The sequence below is a fragment of the Camponotus vicinus genome, unplaced genomic scaffold, assembly GCF_025532165.1.
Source record: "Camponotus vicinus isolate PSW18456_S1 unplaced genomic scaffold, iyCamVici1.0 SCAF_7, whole genome shotgun sequence".
Classification (NCBI taxonomy): domain Eukaryota; kingdom Metazoa; phylum Arthropoda; class Insecta; order Hymenoptera; family Formicidae; genus Camponotus; species Camponotus vicinus.
The window spans coordinates 4134216-4153300 of NW_028141979.1; the positions used below are offsets into that span (position 1 = coordinate 4134216).

Sequence of the window (19085 nt, forward strand, 5' to 3'; positions counted from 1 at the left end):
TAACTTCAAACGCCCGCGTCTCCTGATGTCTATGAACTTGTCATTTAAATCAACCACCGAATGGTTATCTATATATTTCGAAATGCCTTTATTTTGATGTTTTCCACTTCCGGCCATTTTCGAGCCAAGCGCATGGTGGTCTAGGTATTCGCGAATCGTGACTGTTGATTCGGAGATGTCTGGCGTTCTTGCATCAAGCGCGCGCATCTAGATATTCTTGAATCATGGCTGTTGATTCTAGAAGGAACCGGCAATGTTTATGCGTGAGCAACAATTTGACACACGCATAATTGTCACACTTGTTTTATGCATGTATAGTAGCTAAATATTTTATTTTGCAAGATCCTCGATCGCGTCTTTGGATGAACAATTAATTCTGAGATTCGAATCACAGATTGATTAGATTGGACGATAAAAATGTTATATTACCTCGAGATTAATTCTCGAAGATAAACTTGTATTATTTGAGTGAAGTTATGACAGCTGTCAAAATGTTCAATGAGATTGCCGGTTTCCTTTAGAACAATTAATCATGATACATAGCTATCCATACACAATCTTAAAATATTCCTTTGAAAAGCGTCAACGGCGTCTCTAATATATTTTATCATATTTGATTCAGTCGAGTATCATAAATATCGCAACTGCGTGGGACACACAGATACGGACCACTATGACATAATTTTAAAAAATGAGAAAACATAGATGTAATATATTTCTATATAACATTTTTACCAATTATCAGTGCATTAAAATAATCATAAATATCCATTCGAAAATTTAAAAATAGCAGTATAAGATAAAAATTAAAAATTTATAATTAAATTATTTTGAATATTATTGGAAATTTATAATTGGATTATATATGTTCTGAAGGTCTCAATCATCGAAAAAAAATCATCTTATATTTACAATTAATACAAGTATTTATACATAAAAAAGCGCATTTTCATAAATATATATGAGATTATGTATTTTAGATATAATATACGTTGGAGCTTTTTATAAATAAAACTGCTATTTAAATTTAAATTTATTTAGGCTGTTGTGATTTAGTTATCGGTCTAAAATTCGTTCTAAAATTAACATGTATGATCGCGCATTTGTTGATTTGAAAGAGTTGACTAATCGAAACATCGACGAAATTATCTTTCCACATTTATTCGTTTTTTAACAAAGTTGGAGTAAATAACTTTATTATCTTGTCATAAGCGGCTTGAGTTTATAATAAGTTGTTTCTATTTTCGTACTCAAATTTCTGGCAACAAGGTGAATACAATTTTACGTACGCATCAAAATAAATAAATAAATATCGCTCAATAATAATAATCAATAAATATTGATAAATAAATAAATATCGATAACAGATTAAACGGAATATCTTATCGACGAAATTCCAAGGCGAATAAATAATTCAATTTTCGGAAAGCAACATTTCATGCAAATTTTTCACGTCACATTTGCTATGAGAAATGTCGAGCACACAATTGCGTCAGATATTGCGTCAGTAGTTAGAAACTATAATTTGGCACACAGAAAATCTGTTTTGGCAAGTGTGAACGTAAACCGTCTCTATCGATATAAATAAAAGAATTAAACGAAAACAATAGAGAGATAAGAATCTTTTGACTTTGAAATTAAAAATATTGTTTGATATAAAAAGTTATACGTTCATCAATTAACAGATTAATTATGTGTCATTTAGTCTAATTACATAGTTCTCATAATGTTATTACGAGCATTGTGTTATGAAAAGTTTTTTTATATAATTATCTTTCATCTCACGAATCGTGTTTACATAAAAAATTATCATAGCCAATGTGTACACACATAGTGTTGACTTCCTTTATATAGAAAATGTCTCGAATGCTGTTAAGAGATAAATGAATAAAACTCGCATTTTCAAATTTTTATCAACACTGAACGCAATCTTATCTTATACTGCGCATCGTTTCTGAGTCTAAAAGCCATCCAGCGAAATAAACATTTAAACATTTGTATTTCAATGGTAAAACGAAAAAGTCAAACTATTCGTACAAATGCAGGCAGCCTTGCCGAAACTTGATCACTTTATCAAATCCGGAAAAAGAGAGGGGGACAGAAGTTTCACTTGTGAACTTGTTTGATTTTGCGTGACTCCTGTGTCGAAGCGTCGAGAGTTGTATCTCCGGAGAGAGCGTGCGACAAGATTCCAGCCGAGATGATCGCGTCTCTCCTCTTCGCGCGTGATCCGCCTCTCTGCAGGTGTTAGATTCCGCGAAAGGTTGAGATCAATATGCGTTCATTGATTGCACCGTGGCTGCGCTGCTGCGTCGACCTCGTCGGGCTCGTCCTCCTCGGTGCTAATCTGTGGTGAACGCGTTGGCCCGTATTTTCAGTCCGTGTGACATTGGAAGAACTGATCCAACTGATTAACTCTCTCTCTTTTTCTCTCGCTACTAGTTAAATGATTTCCCCGTTTCTAGGTCGTAGTAATATCTACATAATTGCTGATTATATACTGAAAGTGACAGACAGTTCAATTAATTATGACAAGCTTGTTAACTGACATCGATAGAACTGGTCCTAAAGGTCGAGACGTGAAATTGCGTAATTCTTGAATCTCTCAATAAATTGTTTATCAGAAACCGAACAAGAGATTGCGTTATAATAGATTATAATTTTTGATAATATTATAACGTGTCGCATTCTTGATTGTAACAACTATAGGATGCAACAGATGCGCGAATTATTACGATGAAATTTATACGCGCGACTTTAAATTAAATTTCTCTATCAATTTTAATTGACATATTATTTGCAGAAAAATTACGCCTTTATAGAACATAATTTATGCAGTCAGATCCGAGTCAATTTTGCGTAATAAGATCTTGTTGACCAAAATCCCGGTTAACGAGCTCGATTATCATGTGGTGTTACGAGCTTGAATAGTTTACTAGTTCTAGGGGCTGTTATTTATATACCGTAACGAGAGGAACTTACCGATGTGCTTAGACGTGAGGAAAAGAATTAAATCACGTGTAAACCTCTTTTTTCCTCTCTGATATGATAAAAAATTCATTTAAATTAGTACAACTTGCCGTTTAGTAACCTGGCTATAATTGCTGATTAATTTGATATAATTGTATATGAAGAAATATTTGTACGTAAATTTTGCATTTATATTCAACACAAATATGTTGTATTAAATATTATATGTGTTGTGTAAATCTGTGAGATAATTTATACTTTTGCTTTTTGATATTTCATGAGAAAAAATTAAATTCTTTATAGTATTACTCACAAAGCATGCATAATTTAATAGTCACATTTTAAGATGAATATGGATCATGTGCATGGGTCAGAATTTGCGTGCAGTATTTATGTTCATTCATGAAATCAATTTCTTTCATATGTGTACACGCATGATATCGAGCCTGATTATTCTTCTGGTTGAAATAAGCAAATACGTGTACGCTAATAAAGATCGCTGGCTAGTTGCGTATAGATTCGTCGTATTCGTGCGGCCAATCAAATTACGCAGCTATAAATAGAAACTGCTGTGTTTCTTTCTTTAATCTCTTCCTGCGCAGTGTCAAGACCGTGTATATCGTGTAGTTGCATACATTACTATTCATATGTTCTTTCTTCAATCTCACCTACATTTACAGGCATAAGATTATATAACATTAGACTAAAAAAATATAATGTGTTGGGGGATATATATTAGAGTTTTTATATTATAAACTAATAATTATATTTAGTATACTTTTTAGATACATTAACGACGAAAGTTGCAAATTCCATCAAAAACATTTATTGTGAAAAAATATATATATATATATATATATATATGTACACATATTCATGTTATATTTTCAACACTACCTGATTGTTATTATGATGAAACAATCCCTTTACATTGAGCAGTGACTGTTTAAATTCTAAGAATACTGTAGCTAAATGTACAAAATCGAGAAATAGATGTACAATTCTAAATTACCTCAGATAAATTTCTTTTGCAAGTACATTTAACATTAAAGATGCGCAATTTTACAATGTAGCTTTTGAAACATATATGAGCTTTGTTTCAATGTATACGTTCTCCTTATATATCGAGTTAGTTGCCTATATATTATTTATTTTAAGTTAGAAGTTGTCTTTTAAGAAAAAGAAAAAAAAAGAAATACTACTGATACTAAAATCATAAATGATTATTGCTACAATATTCTGCTATATAAATTACTTTCTATTCACTATATTAAATATTTATATTAAATTATATGCTAAGAGATAATTCATGAGATTTTTTTCGAAATATTATTGCTGTTACACTGTTAAAGATATAAGTTCTTATAAAATTGTTTTTTTTAGTGTAAAGCTCAACAAATGTATAACTAATGAATAAAAGTTTATAAAAGCAGAGTATCGTTATTTTTTCATTATGATCGTTTCCAAATTATATGTGCAATATGTTGGAAAATATATTATGTTAAATTTGATTAAAAATATTAAATTGAGATAAAACATTCATAAAATTTGTTCTTGAAACTATTATGAATGTGAAAGAAAAAAAAGAGACGGTATTTATTTTAAACTTTGTTGAGAAGTATAACAATTTGACTATTGCTTCTATTATGCTGCACAATTGCAAATAATATACTTAAAACTAAATTATAATTAAATTAAGATTATCAAAAATATGAAATTACGTACATACAATATATAAATGACTTAAGAAATATAATTCTTTTACAATTATAACATATATAGTCGATTGCGAAAATCGCGAAAGAAAATTTATTTGTGCAAAAACGTACGTAAAAATATTTCTATTTACATTTATTGATTTATATAAGATTATTTCTCTCTTATTGTACAAATTGTGAGATATATATATATGGTATTAAAATATTACAAATGAATTCTAAATATGGCGAGGGAAATAAATATTATCAATTTTAAGTTCTCGCACTAGTAATTAAACTTAAAAATAAACTTGAGAGATTGATATTTCAATTTTTCTGCTGCCATATTTTCGCGAGTATTTAACACCATACTCAGAATACGACGTATTTAAACAAGGATAGATTTTATTAATATAAATTTTTAATCCGAATTACATATATATTACTTACCACTCGTAACGTCAGTCGCTGGCAGGCTTGTAATCGCATCCGAAAGGAAACGTTTGCGATTTTTTACGCATTGTGATGATGCTGTTCGTATCTCTATGTGATATACAGTGTTCGGGCTCTCGTTATTATTATTGCCATTTTGCTTTTTCGACGGTACTATAGCGTCCAAGGGTGCGCAGTTTTTTCGCTTTTGGCTATTAGCTACATCTTGCTTTAACGGGGCAACTGATGAACGTGTCTTGCGCGGCTGATAATCCGGCATCGCCTGCATTTTCTCAAGGGCGGTTCGTAGAGGCAACAAGCCAACAGCGAAGGGAATCTCGGTGTTGGATGGGTATGCATGCAAATCTATTTCGCTTCCCCAACAGTCTAACGTATCTGACATATCGCCCCATAAGGCGCGACTTATGCATTCGCATGTATTCGATTTTATGGACGAAACAGTGGATTGCTGATCCGACGTTATAAATTTCTCTGCATCAGCTTTTAATCTGTTATTAGTCTTCGATTTTCCTTCTTCTCTCGGTCTCGATTCTTCTTTCTCCTTATTACTGGCCACTGTATACGTAGGCTTATTATTTTTTTTCACCATTAATTTTGAATTACTCTTTCTGTTATTGGGATTCTTTCTGTTCGATTGTATTGAGCTTACGATTATGTTGTGATCTGGCACTTTGCGATCCTCCTTTCCTTTGCGTTTTGCTTTCGCACAAGGTTCCGTTCCATTGAGAGAATTACCTTTTTTGAATGGTTTTTCGATTCCCGCGAAAGTTGCAGAAGAAAGGCCATTGTTCACAGCTTCATCGCTTTCTTGTTGATTAAGTCGCGTGCTCCGTCTTAGAACTGGCTTTGTGCAATCCGTGTTGCTTGGAGTACTCAGTCGCTTATCGACCTCTTCCGAATTAATTCCTCTACATCCGATCACTGTATGCTGATCGCTTATAGTACCACCCACTATCGATTGTATACTCTCTGTGCTTAAGCTCAAGATATATTCGGCACTCTCCATATCTAAAGACGTTAATAGAGTAACTGGTAAATCATTAGCGGACGGTTCATCTAGTAAATCTATGGAATCCGTAGAATATGGTGGAGTTGGCACTAAATTGCATTGCGTATATACAAGCTTATTGCGGACCTCGTCAACAGACTTGCGTCGTTTGGGTGTATAAACCTTGACGCATTTCCCTATTATGCTAGGAACATCTGTGCTACTTCCGGAACAGTGTTCCAAATCGCTTTCGACTTGTGGAAGGCAAGATTGCGATAGTGTAGAAATAGAGGTTTGATCACGTTCGTTTACACAAGAAAAATCACAGCATTGCTCATATAAGATAGGTTTTAAATCGTGACTATTACAGTACGTTTCGTCTCTATTGCTGCTCGTGCACCTTGTTTGTACTTCGTTTACCTTACTTACGTGCATAGATACAGTATTAGTAGTATCATTATGCATACTTATATCTACATCAGAGATTGAGAATGGAGTAACCACATCTTCTTTGTTGGCATCCATTGCATCTGATTCTTCATATAAAGTATGTTCTACATCATGCTCAGTGGCCTCAGTCATGTCGTTTTCGAAAGATTGATTCTTAGTTGAGCTTACGTCGTTATTATTGTTACCAGTATAGATATTCTCGTCCATACTTAATAGTTTATCACATTTAACACAGACATAATCATTTTCCATAAGCAAACCATTTGCAATTTTTAAATTACAATCTTCTTTCTGCTTTAGACAATTTCCAAAATCGTCTAAAATCTTTTTTGAATCAATAATAGTATCAATCACAGATACCAATTTTTTAACCTGGAAAAAGATAGAGAGTAAATTAGTTTTATATACTATGAAATAATATTGTATGCATTATTATATTGCTTAGATATATGTATAACAATTCATATATAAGTTACAGTTTATAGTTAAGTTACCTTAAAAATTTGTGCTGCAGTATATAAAGATGACAGATGCTGATGAGATATTGTAGTTTCTCCACAATACATAAATTCGACCATGGCCTTCAAAATTTCAAAGTCCAAGTCATGCAAAAGTATAATTGGTTCTTGTCCCAAGTCTTGCTGCAGTATTTCCTATAATATGAAACAGAATAAAATTATCTTAAAGACTATCGAAATGAGAATATGAGAGAATTAAGACAGTTGAAGAATATATAGAAGATAGAAGAATGTTTATATATTCTTAGATATTATTTCAATACTTGTTTATTATGCTTAAAATGCAAATTGTCGAATATTATTTTGTGTAACAATGATTTACTAAATTCACAAGATAATGATATCATGCAGGCAAGATGTTTTTATCTACCTTGTAATTTTAATATGAAAATAATAACTGCATTTTGAAAAGACAGAGACACCTGAGTGTACACATTTTACTACCCTTAAATCATATAAATTAGTTATTTAATACCTTTCTAAGAACTGTTCTTCAAAAGTCGCATGAAAAGTAAGCCCCGCAAACTTGGTTTCTTCAAATGTTTGTTAAGAACTACTGAAATTCCGATATACAAGGCTTTCTTTAGTTTATATATTTTTTATATTATCCCTGCAAAATTGTTCTGCCATAAGTAAATACTATACTTCCCACAATTTTGAGATAAAAATAAAAAATATCTTTTCCTTCTATTAGTTTATACTATATCAAACAGAAAGACTCAAAATCTTTTTTTATAAATATGAAAAAATATTAAAAATATTATGAAAAAATATTATAAATATGAAAAAAAAATCATAAAAAAATGTTTGGCAGACATTCTAGTAAAGAATGGATCAATGAGAGAGTTTTTGAATTTAAAATAATTATCAGAAATTTTTGAAATGAAACATATAATGTGTTTGTAATATATTATATATATATAAAATTTTTTGGCATTTTTTTTTAAATAAAGAATAGGAAAGAAATATTTTTAAACAAGAATCTTATTCTATTTAAAAAATCTTATTTATTATATTAAAAGAATATAAGTATAAATATAAAGAAATAATTTGAAATTAACTATATTACCTTACTTCATTGAGCAAATAAAGTGTCCTTTTTATCAATAAATAATTCTAGATAAATAATATTAAATAATTTGAAAAAAAAATAGGACATTTTTAAAAGTTTATTTAATAAAATTTTAATAATACTGCTCAGTCATCAGCAGATCTGTAAGGAAAAGAGATGTAAATCGAAGTATTAATCAATAATGTATTTCTTAATAAACTTAATATAAAATAATTTTCTGTAATGAGTGTCTGTAAATAAATTATTGTCATTGTGTCTGTGAAATATTTAAAAAATTTTTTCTCTTAAACATTATCTTTGCAATTATACATATTATAGCTATATTTCTGTTAATATTATTTCTCTATTATATCTCTTTCATAATATATATATCTCTTTCATAATATAATACTATTTTGTAAATTACGAGTAGTTGAACATACTTTGGTAATTCTTGAATGATATATTTAATGATGGGGAAATGATAAAAGCAGGTTAAAATATATAATTTATAACCACACAAACATACACACACACATATACACACAATTTGTAATTATCAAGCAAATATAAATCATAAATTATATACTATAATTTCCATGTTCATTTTAGAGAAACATTTAGGAAATAATTCCTTTTACTTAACTCTATCTAATTTAAGATATAAAATAGAGTGTATAAATACTAACGTATAATAAAAAGATATTTATATTGCTTTGATAATAAAAATATATTATCGTTAGTTAAAACAGCAAATAATTTAAATACACAAATGAACCAATATAAGACAAGTTTTTTTAAAACATATATATGACACAATTATTTAACCAGACTAGATTACCAAAATGTGTGTACTTTATAATAACAATTTTTATATATTTTATGTTATTATATATTTTCATATACATACCTCAAAGTATATACTATTCGAAGCTAAAACCAGCTTGTGAACACGTAGTTTTTGTTCATCGCAGATCAATGTGACATCGACTAGAGCCTGACGTGCCAATAGACCACTGAATCTCTCTGTAATATATCCCGCGTGGCCAGCCCACTGCAGGACACAATCCTTTGGTATCTCAACCATGGCTACTACAAAAGAAATGACATTTATATGTAAATTCATACAAAAGAGGTTTGTATTAAGAAATATCTAGATTTCTACAATTTATTAATTATTTGTCAGGGGAAACTTGTATTTTAAAAACTATCAATAATATATTATAATATAGATGAGAAAAGAAAATTCTCAACATTAAATTTGTTAAACAGTATGTATGCCTAAAATAAACTTTGATATAGAGGTAGACATCTTGTGTATGAAATGAACTGGAATAAAAGGCAAATTCTGGTTTTGCTAAATTTGATACTAAAAAAATCAAACATAAATACATGAAAGAAACAAGTCTATTATTTTTTAAATAAATTACTGAGTTTTTGCAACTCAAAATATCTAACTTTAATTATTTGTTGCGTGAGTTTATGCAAGTTATAAATTTATCAAACCTGTTTTTTTTTTTCTTTTTTTGCTAAATCTATTAAATCTTAAATATGAGTTCTCTCACTAAATATTTGCTCAAATCAAGAATACAACATACTTTAAGAAGTGACAAGAAATATTCCAATAATAAGATTAATTGTAACTTCGATGCGAGATTTCCAGATCTTCGCAGCGGAATCAGCTACTAAATTACGGTCGCTGTGTTTAACAATAGAAAGTACACGATAATCGGTGTAAAAATCCCTCTCTCCTCCAAAAGCACAGTCGCTGGGATTGAATTTGTCGGTCGCGGTCCCGAGCCGCTCGCGAACCTTCTCGCACTCACCGGCAGCGACGTGATCGTCGTTGACGTGCGCATCTGCGATCCGGAGGCAGCAGCGTCCCTTCCGCGGTCAGGCATAGATCGTAGAGGTGAGACGCGTTCGTTGTAACGTCGTTGGTGCGGACGCATACGGTCGCTCGATCGCCGGCAGTGATGTCGCGTGTCAGCCCGTATCCCGTCAAGACTCATGTAACGCCGGCGAGATCGTTGATTGGCAAAACCGACGGCCTTACACGACATTGGCCCCGCGATTTCACTTGCACCCCGATGATCGCGTCTGCCAAGAAAGCGCAGTATTATAAATGAGACGGGGAGCTCTGCGCATGCGCGGAATTTGGAACGCGCATGCGCCGACTGTCGGTAATCCACATAGTGACTTTCCTCGGTTTCAATCGTCGGTAATTTACCGATGCTGTCAGTGCGTTCGATGTTGTCTCTATTAATTCGTGAGAAGTCGTTCTATGTTTCAAATATGAAATTTTCGTTTCTGTTGTAATCGTGTAAACGAAATGTAAATTTTGTGTCTTACATACTTTGATTTCTCTCTCTTTTGGAATGCATACAAAGAAACGCGATTGTGGTCTTCTTCTAATACATATAAGGTAATTATTTGCACATTTGATAAATTAATAACTGTGTTTCAACATACATTGAATACAACTGCGTAATTAATACGAATAAATAAGATATACAATATACATGTAACATATGTTAAAGAGAGATCTAACATTATATTATATTAATTTTATTTATCGAAATAATTTTACACTGAATCCTAACTAAATTACTTTTGGTTTATGCGAGTGATGTTTCCGTACAATTTTTTTTTACCTGAGAATAACACTTTGTGAACCATCTGTGTCCATGAAATAAATACATCACACGAGCAATATCGATTTTCATTAGTTTTACAAAAATAAAAATTAATATTTATAAAATGTAATACATTATTTTCAACCAATACTTCTAATTTACTATATATCTAGGGCAATTTCCGATATCCACTCGCCGCGTTTTAATTATGCCACCGTGTATCAGTCCTCCTCGCTCAGAAACACGATTCCCATATCGTGTTTGAGTTGACAATTGTTGCATAACTCACTATCAATTCGAATAAACATTAGATATAAGAATAAAATTATTGCGATGCTATTATCTATTTATCAAGCAAACTAAAAAATACCGCTATCATGTTTAAAAAAAAAAAAAGGAGTAAGAAACGAATTTCAGTGCAGCTGAAAAGATGTTGCTTACACGGGTTGAATATATCAAAATTCCGAATTTTCGAGTTCGTTCATTCACCCATGCTCCGCGAGTTTCATCGCTCAGCTGTTTAATCTGTCGTTGTAGGTGCGATGGTCGTGGAAAGGATAGGGGTAGACGCCGCAGCCGCGATCGCCTCCAAGTCTTCCTTGGACAGGTTCTCCTTGAGCCAGATGTCGATCACCGGCACGTTCTCCTCGTTCCACTTAATAGATTCCTGCTTAATGATCCTGAGCGCCTTCCTGATGATGGCGTCCGCCGACTCGAATTCATTCTGATGGTTTACGTAGAGCTGGCTCACCATGTCGTAGCCTTCCTGCGTATTGAAGGACGACGTGGCGGAATTGATGATACCATCCCAGAGGTAAGTCCTATTCTGGAATCGCTCCTTCACGGCATACCAGTGTTCTTGTAGGAAATTAAACAGGGTCTTGTAGCCGGTTGCACTGCCGGTCAACATGCTGAAGATCAGTTGGATGTCCGCGTCTGTGACGTTCTCATTCTGATCCAACACAGCCACTTGCAGCAGCCTAAGATGCGACCGATCGATATCACAGCAGATACGGAAACAAAGCGATATCTTTTAATTTATTACCTTTATTCGCTTACATTAGATGTGATAAAACTACTGTTCTTTCCTTCGTAAAAAATATTGCGGTCTCAAGTTGTCTTTTCCATTTAATTTCTCATTTAAAGATTTAAATTTTCAAATTATAAAACGCGTTGTCTTTAAAGCGCTTCAAATTTGTCGGAAACGACAGAACAATTCGAAATTTGCATTTAATTATCTTTTCGATTATTGTGAGAAATGAGTTGGAGAGAGTCAAGGCAGAAAATGGGGTAAGCGTAATTGTAACTATACAGACCTTTCAATCTTATTCGCATCCTTCGGACACCCGGCAAGAGTCTTTAATAAGTAAGTGCGCTCGTTCTGTTTTCTCGCCAAGCTGGTCTTCGGGAAATTTATGACGCGCTGCAATCCAAACTCCCATTCTTCGTTGGTGCCCCATTTAAACACCGGGCACAGGAATTTATTCGCGACCCTATAAAGTATAATTCTCGTGCAAATGTTACACGTTTACTGATGAAACATCTGTGATTCTCGTTATTAAAAATAAAATTATTAAGATGAAAACTATTTAGTATGCGCAGCACATTTTTTGAGTGAATTAATTAAACACTTGTACTTATACGTGTATGATATACTGACGGGTTTCCTTTGTCCGGTTCTTCATCGGTCAACCATTTGTTGAATTCGTCCCTAGCTTCCTTAACACAAGGTTCATATCCAGCCCGGCAGAGGAAATTCTTCATAAGACCACGCATATGAGTTTTCCAGGAAGGTTCGTCAGGTTGTGGATTCTCGCCAAGTTCCAAATAAAGGGGCTTTATCAAGCTTTGGATATAAGCCTGATTAAGTGTATTTTATTTAATTATTTATTTAATAAATAAATAACAAATTTTAATGAGTTAATTTTGAAAACACTACATTTTATAAAACGAAAAACTTTTTTAACATTAAACAAGATGACAAAAAAGAAGAAAGAGTAGTGAAAAGGAAACTTAAATAATATTAATAATTTACTTTTTATTTATATAATATTTGCTAATTAATATTTACTAGATTTATTATGTAGACGTTAATGTAAAATATATGACATTAATTTGGACCGAGTAATCGACATTTAATATTGACTGCATCTGTTTCAAATTAGGCTGCTTAATGCAGATATTTAATGGTAATTATATCTACCGCAAATTTTGCTGTTTAACGCTTTAATATTTCATTTTAATTAGGTCTATTTAATTACTCCATTTACTAGTGATATTTAATATGAATTAAACCCATGTGTTTTATTCGATTAAAGTTTACTCGCCTCGAATTTGAGATACACGTCCAGTCCCTCAATCCGCCGACCAACATGATGAATCATCGTGAACACCGGTTCCCAAACCACGTGACTCTTTTCCTCTTTTAGGAAGAGAGTCATGTTCATAGCAATGCCAAAGCACAATTCGCGGGCATACGCCAAGTTCCATGCATCGTGCAGCAACTTCGCTCTCGTTAACGGAGGTATCTTTTCGCGATCTGGTCCTTGCAGATACTGCGACAACATCTTCCAATTGCAGGAGTCATAGTTCACCGGAAATATTCCTGCAAAGAGATCATTTTGTATGCTTCTCGTAGCATGCACGAGATATTCGCAAGTATCTTGGGCTTGATCTGATAATCAATTTGTTTTCAATGTCTAACGACCTTTATATATGATATTCGACTAACTATTGTAAAGATTTAATTATTTTTCGCTAAAATACAGAAATTGAATAGCTTCACATAATCGTGTAAAATTAGATTTTGAAAAAAAATGGTTGTAAAAAATTGAGGACTGAAAATTAATTTGCGAAAAAAATTTTTTTCTTAAAATACATTTGCCTACCTATTTCCTCGGGATTAACAATGATAAAATTATCTTTAGTAGTAAAGTCCGAGATAGTTAAGTTCTTCGGCTCGTTCTCTTTTCTTAACCATACGATCGGTTTAGTATTGTGGAAATTTAGATTATTCTGAACCTGTACCACGATCGGGATGTCCCACTGATACGATACTTTTGCTGTCGATTGTGGCGGTATATCTCTCAGATAGACTTTCTGAAAATGCAAACAGAGTATTTCGAAAAAGTAATAAATTGTTTTTATCTTATTTCGAGAAAAATTTAAATTGTGAGATTTTCATGTATATGTATAATATTATATTTTTATTTATTATACATATACGATAGTATATTATTTATATAAATGATTATGTCTAAGATAAGCATCGAAAAGTTAATAAATATTGTATTAATTAGAGATAAGATAAAAATTTAAAAATGTGCAATATGTCATACTTTTTAAGAAAATCAAATACTTTTAAATTAAGCCAACAGATTTAAAGATTCTAGTGTTCACGAATAGTTAAATATATAGTTCACGAATTATTAAAAATCTGGAATTATATATTTTACTGAATAAAACTCGTGTATGTAAGTTACACGTGGAATTACACAATTTTTTACAATCAATTTACATATTTCCATAAGAACGAGAGATGCGCATTATGTAACACGTGTTTACACTAAACACATCAGTCTTTGATTTTACTATTCTTTTCTTTAAAACTGCGGCTATTATAATGTATGCTATTTTAAGTATTAAAAGTACTTGTTATAATGCAAATGAAGAGTACTATGTAAATGTTTCTTAACCAATTTATCAATTGTTGTTTCTTTGTACACAAAAAACAATATGTTCGTTTCAGGTAAAACTATGCATTTAATAATTGGTTTAATAATTGCAGTTATACATATAATTTTACTATTATTTATTCTTACTATTGTTATTTGTAATCATATGTTTTTCTAGCAAAGTCTTTACATATTTAAATTTTTTAAATAACAATGTAATGTATATATAATGTATATATTATATATGTATATGCATGTTTGACATTTCACTTTCATATTTAGCATGATATTCTAAAGTCATTACTTCTTAGTTTCGCGTGTTTCTATTTGTTGATTCTTGCTACTGAAGTACGTACATGTAATTTCCGCTGTCGAGAAATACCTTAATCGTGAATAAATATCACTCGTGGTCATTTTCGTTTTTATCCGTGCGAAAATCGTACCTGCCTTCTCTCGCCTCGACTCGCACGTCGCATGTCCTTGCGAGAAATAATGCTTTTGTCTAACTTACCTGGTTGAGATTGATTTTTCTAGTTTCGTAATCGCGAATGACCGTGACCAACGGCACTCTATCCCGGTTGATCCATGATGCGGCGATACCGTTGACGGTCAGACCTGGCGGCAAATTGTTCGTCTCGTTCGCCAAATCGTTCAAGTAAGTGAAAATATCGTTGGCGTAAAAGGTCCTGCGATTCCTAAACATTAAAGAAGCAATTTCGCGATATGTAGAATCTGCGATTCTTATAATTACCGATAAAAGTAGCCGAGAAGCAGTGATGGATAGTTTTTACAAATTTTAAGTGTTCGCATAATTTTTATCTATATTTTTTAGAAACCTAATTTATGCAAGAATTTATTTTATTCTTGAATATGTATATTGTAGAAATGATTCGTCTTTTTACATGAAAAATTTTATGTAAAAGTAGTTAACGAATTGTTAGAAGCTGCTTCCCGACTAATTAATGAAGGCAATTACTACTCTTTCGACTGATGATAGAAGAATTTTCTCACGCTCTCTCGGAACAGTTCGTGACCAAAAGTGTAATTAAACATTCGGAAAACCAACTCGGCTGCAAAATCCAAAAGAATGAATAATTAATTTCAAAAACTTACAATCGCTTGAATTTCATATTTCACTTGAACCATATATTGAAGTATCTTTCAAATTACTTGAAATTACTTTCTTTTTATTCTGTCTTTTAAAATATTCTCTCGAATATTACTCTCTCATAAATAATATAAATTACAATGTATTATTATTTATATGTCATATACAAATTCTAAATTATAGGGTAATTTATCTTGATTACCTTTTGTCCATGTTGCTTCGTGTCTAATTCCAGCTACTCTAGAGAAAGGTGCTGTCTGCGCAAATTCGTAATACAGAGGATACAATACTGTCATTGGCCATTTTCCGTCCATTTCATTCGGATTGAGCTGTCAAGTGTGTTTAAAACTTATTTTATTTTTTGAAACTAATAATCATAATTTTATTATCAAACATAAAAGATAAATTTAATGCAATTATTCGTTAACATTCTTTATACTCTATGTCTACAATAATAATATTTTTCTAGTATAAATAGTCTTCCTAAATATTTTTAATTACATTGACATTGTTAGAATTAAGACTAAAATAAAAGAAAAATCAATAATCCAAACTCACATCAATTGTCGTCATAGATGCTAAGAACGAATTGAGAGCTTTATTAACTGGCGCATCATTTCGACGATACGGAGTGATAGTTTGACCGATCCATTGATAGAGAAGTTCATAGGCAGTGGTCCATACTAGAGGACTGCTGAGTTCACTTTCTCTGAAAGTAAATATTTATTTTATATACACGTTAAAAATATAATATAACGTGATAAATTCTTACTTACTTGAAGAACATGAGACCCCAATTGTCAGACGCTTTAGAAGCGCTGTACATGGGAATGGCCATTACGTCCAATTTGGATAAACTAAAAGAACTGTTGAAATAATTTTGCAAATAATTAATGATCATCACGACTTTATCAGGAACGTCAACCAGCCGCTCCATGAATTCCTTGCGGCCCCAAACTTTCACTTGCAATTTCCATCCGTCTATTTTGTTCACTTCTTTTAGAGGTTCAATGTATTCTAAGTCTGATATTATGAGGGCTAATTGATTCGTCGACATTTTCGGTGTCTCTTCAAATTCTTCTTCAATTTTCGATTTCTCGGTCAACTCGCGTCGGGAGCTTCAAAGAAAAAAAAGTATATATTAAAATGCAGGATATCAGAGAACATATGACTTAATGTAAAATTTAAAATGATTTTTAGAATCCAATGGATATCATTGAATGCCTAAAGATAATCGACTTCAATAATATCGAAAGATTTAATTTTTTTTGTTATACGTACATCGACGGTGTGTTTGTGAGCGCCTTTAAACCTTTAGGATATAATACTTTCAATTTGAAAGTCGTTTTATAGGGAGGGTCATCCATACACGGTAGCATTTTCTGCGCGTTATCTAATTGTAAGTAAGTGGCGATGAAGAGGCTGAAATAAAAAAAATAATAAACGGTAAATTTTATTACTATTAAATTTTATTACTATAAATTTTATTTCTTTATCAATTATAATAACTCTCTTTATATCGAAATTTTAATTTTTTTAATATCACAAAACACCTCGAGATTATTTTAAATTTTCGTACGATTTGTGAAAAAATCACATATACTGTTTTCTTAGAGAAAAATTCGTAACAGATCATTATTTATTGAAAATAGTTAAATTTAATGGATTGCATAATATAAACTTTGTTATGCTTACTGTTCTCGGCTACCGGAATCCATATATCCGCTTTTGTAGAGGCCAGTAGTCTCATTGGTCGTGATATTTCCATAATACGTGATATCCACCTCACAGGCACTTCCATTCTTCAGCATTTGCTCCAAATGGATGATGTACCAGGATTTCTGTTTTTGTCGTTCTGTTCTTGCGATATTAACGCCCATCGGTACGCCTTTCTCCCTTTATCGCAAACATGACACAGATGATAAAAATTTTATGATAATTCCGAAATTCTTATGAGATGGCATACTTTGATTATAAAATGACATACGGCCGATCAAAATTACTATTATAAAAATTACACTATAAATTATGAAAACTTGACTTTGTAAAAAAAGTAGAAACTTTAGCTTTGTAAAGCTCGCTTACGCTTCTTCAGGCGCTAGTTGAATCATCCTAATGTTGACCATCGAAATCTCTAGATTTTGATGAACGTTCAGAATTATTCTATCACTGGTGTCTGACCAGGTGAGGTTGATCTTGACGCGACCGTTGAATCGATCGCTCTCGATGGAAGGTATCTCGATATCCAAATGATAGTTGGTTGGCGTAACTTCGTTTGGTAATCTGTTTTGGGGCATTTTCGAGTAGTAGACATCGTTCAGATCGATACTGCGCTTCTGTCGGTCCTATGATAAAATGACAAATTTTTTTAGTATTCGGACGATTAGATTGTTGTTATATGGTAGTTTTTAATTTACACTAACATCATAGACGCTTCGTGGAAGACCAGAAGGTATCGCCGACAGTAAGACGAGTCCTGTGAGCAATGTTGCCCACATCATGGTGAATTACAGAATGAACCTGGATGATGATATTTAATAAAAAATTATTCAAATATATATTTATGACAAACACGGATATTGTATTTTAATGTAAATTTGATACGGAATCAACTAAAGATTTCACACACATACATAATGTAACAATGATCTAATTTATTTTGTTGAAGATCTCGGTAAAATTAATCTTATACTGTTGAGAATAATTTAGATTAAATTAGATTAGCATTGACATACTTAAAATAAATTGGGAATAAGTAGAGCGAGAATGATGTCAATTAAAAGCACAACAATAGCTGAATTCATTTGTTTTAGAAATCCGAGAAAATTAATTTTAAAATTGTGTAAAAACTGAGTTTCAATTTAATTCTAAAAAAAATAGCTATCACATCTTTCACTAAGATCTGTAATAATTTTAATAAAATTTTGCCAATCTTACAAATATATCGATTCTCTACAGGGAGGATTTTCACGGAAATTTATTGTTCTAATCAGTCCTGAATGCTTACGATATTATCCTCGTGACAGGCGTGCACGCCTGAGAGACGCACAGGACGATCTGTCAGCAAGGCGCGACTACGGTTCGCCAAGAACCGACTTGGATGTCACCACGTCGCCGCGTCGGTTGACCTTGATACTCTCTTCAAGAAAAGACGGCTCCCCTGGGGAGGAGGATTTTAGACACGATAGAACCGTATAACAGCGTAGCCGCGTCCAAAGTGCGTGTAGCTGCTTCCTCGTAATCTAACGGTCGTCAAAAAGTGACGAAAACATGCGGAAAAACGTATCACGTGGCCACGCATCAAGGAGTTGGATTCACTCGGATCCACTTAGGGCAAATCGGCGGATCGTCATCCAATTATTCAATCTAACGATCGCGGCCATCGTAGCCCTCTCTGAAGGGGAACCTTAATCGCGACGAGTCAATCCGGACGCAAGCCAAGAGGTGACGACGTCAACGGCCAATCTACGATCGATGTTGTCCGTTGATGTCGATCAATGGGGGAATAAAATGCGTGTCTCGTATACCCGTCTGTCCAAT

The 19085-nt window shown here is 32.4% G+C and overlaps 2 protein-coding genes across 13 annotated transcripts; both read right to left on the reverse strand.

Moving 5' to 3' along the window:
• Positions 1-1026: 1026 nt before the first annotated feature.
• Positions 1027-10094, reverse strand: LOC145975177 (uncharacterized). 10 transcript variants are annotated; one of them, XR_014439907.1, is made up of 7 exons: positions 9954-10094; positions 9038-9219; positions 7053-7211; positions 5118-6930; positions 3309-3638; positions 2983-3040; positions 1027-2500 (listed from the first exon to the last, which is right to left on the reverse strand). XR_014439907.1 is itself a non-coding variant. In XM_083105469.1 (5 exons), exons 2-5 carry the CDS (start codon positions 9212-9214, stop codon positions 2439-2441), a joined length of 2211 nt encoding a protein of 736 aa, XP_082961595.1. In that variant the 5' UTR covers positions 9215-9216; positions 9954-10090; the 3' UTR covers positions 1028-2438. The 10 variants fall into 10 exon arrangements, 8 of the variants coding, with proteins under 8 accessions (XP_082961595.1, XP_082961594.1, XP_082961593.1 ...); XR_014439906.1 differs by having other exon boundaries at positions 3284-3638; XM_083105469.1 differs by lacking the exons at positions 2983-3040; positions 3309-3638 and having other exon boundaries at positions 1028-2500; positions 9038-9216; positions 9954-10090.
• Positions 10095-10679: 585 nt separating this feature from the next.
• LOC145975176 (aminopeptidase N) lies at positions 10680-18772 on the reverse strand. Of its 3 annotated transcripts, XR_014439905.1 has the most exons (16): positions 18553-18772; positions 17969-18065; positions 17631-17890; positions 17241-17441; positions 16827-16967; positions 16322-16663; positions 16104-16254; positions 15748-15874; positions 15417-15507; positions 14949-15132; positions 13652-13862; positions 13091-13368; positions 12424-12623; positions 12080-12256; positions 11205-11743; positions 10680-11051 (listed from the first exon to the last, which is right to left on the reverse strand). XR_014439905.1 is itself a non-coding variant. In XM_083105465.1 (15 exons), the coding sequence occupies exons 2-15, from the start codon at positions 18044-18046 to the stop codon at positions 11284-11286; spliced, it is 2901 nt and encodes a 966-aa protein (XP_082961591.1). In that variant the 5' UTR covers positions 18047-18065; positions 18553-18772; the 3' UTR covers positions 10680-11283. The 3 variants fall into 3 exon arrangements, 2 of the variants coding, with proteins under 2 accessions (XP_082961591.1, XP_082961592.1); XM_083105465.1 differs by having other exon boundaries at positions 10680-11743; XM_083105466.1 differs by lacking the exon at positions 18553-18772 and adding an exon at positions 18483-18506 and having other exon boundaries at positions 10680-11743.
• Between the last annotated feature and the right edge of the window lie 313 nt (positions 18773-19085).

What these genes read in the sequence shown, in the direction of transcription:
- LOC145975177 (XM_083105469.1), bottom strand. Translation starts at nt 9,214, where the DNA reads ATGGTTGAGATACCAAAGGATTGTGTCCTGCAGTGGGCTGGCCACGCG. An exon ending in CGAATAGTATATACTTTGAG is followed by an intron (nt 7,212 to 9,037) that starts GTATGTATATGA and finishes TTCATATTATAG; the next exon opens with GAAATACTGCAGCAAGACTT. An exon ending in AGCGACTGACGTTACGAGTG is followed by an intron (nt 2,501 to 5,117) that starts GTAAGTAATATA and finishes TGTCACTTTCAG; the next exon opens with TATATAATCAGCAATTATGT.
- LOC145975176 (XM_083105465.1), bottom strand. Translation starts at nt 18,046, where the DNA reads ATGATGTGGGCAACATTGCTCACAGGACTCGTCTTACTGTCGGCGATA. An exon ending in GATTCCGGTAGCCGAGAACA is followed by an intron (nt 16,968 to 17,240) that starts GTAAGCATAACA and finishes TTTTTATTTCAG; the next exon opens with CCTCTTCATCGCCACTTACT. An exon ending in CGAAGCAACATGGACAAAAG is followed by an intron (nt 15,508 to 15,747) that starts GTAATCAAGATA and finishes TGGATTTTGCAG; the next exon opens with CCGAGTTGGTTTTCCGAATG.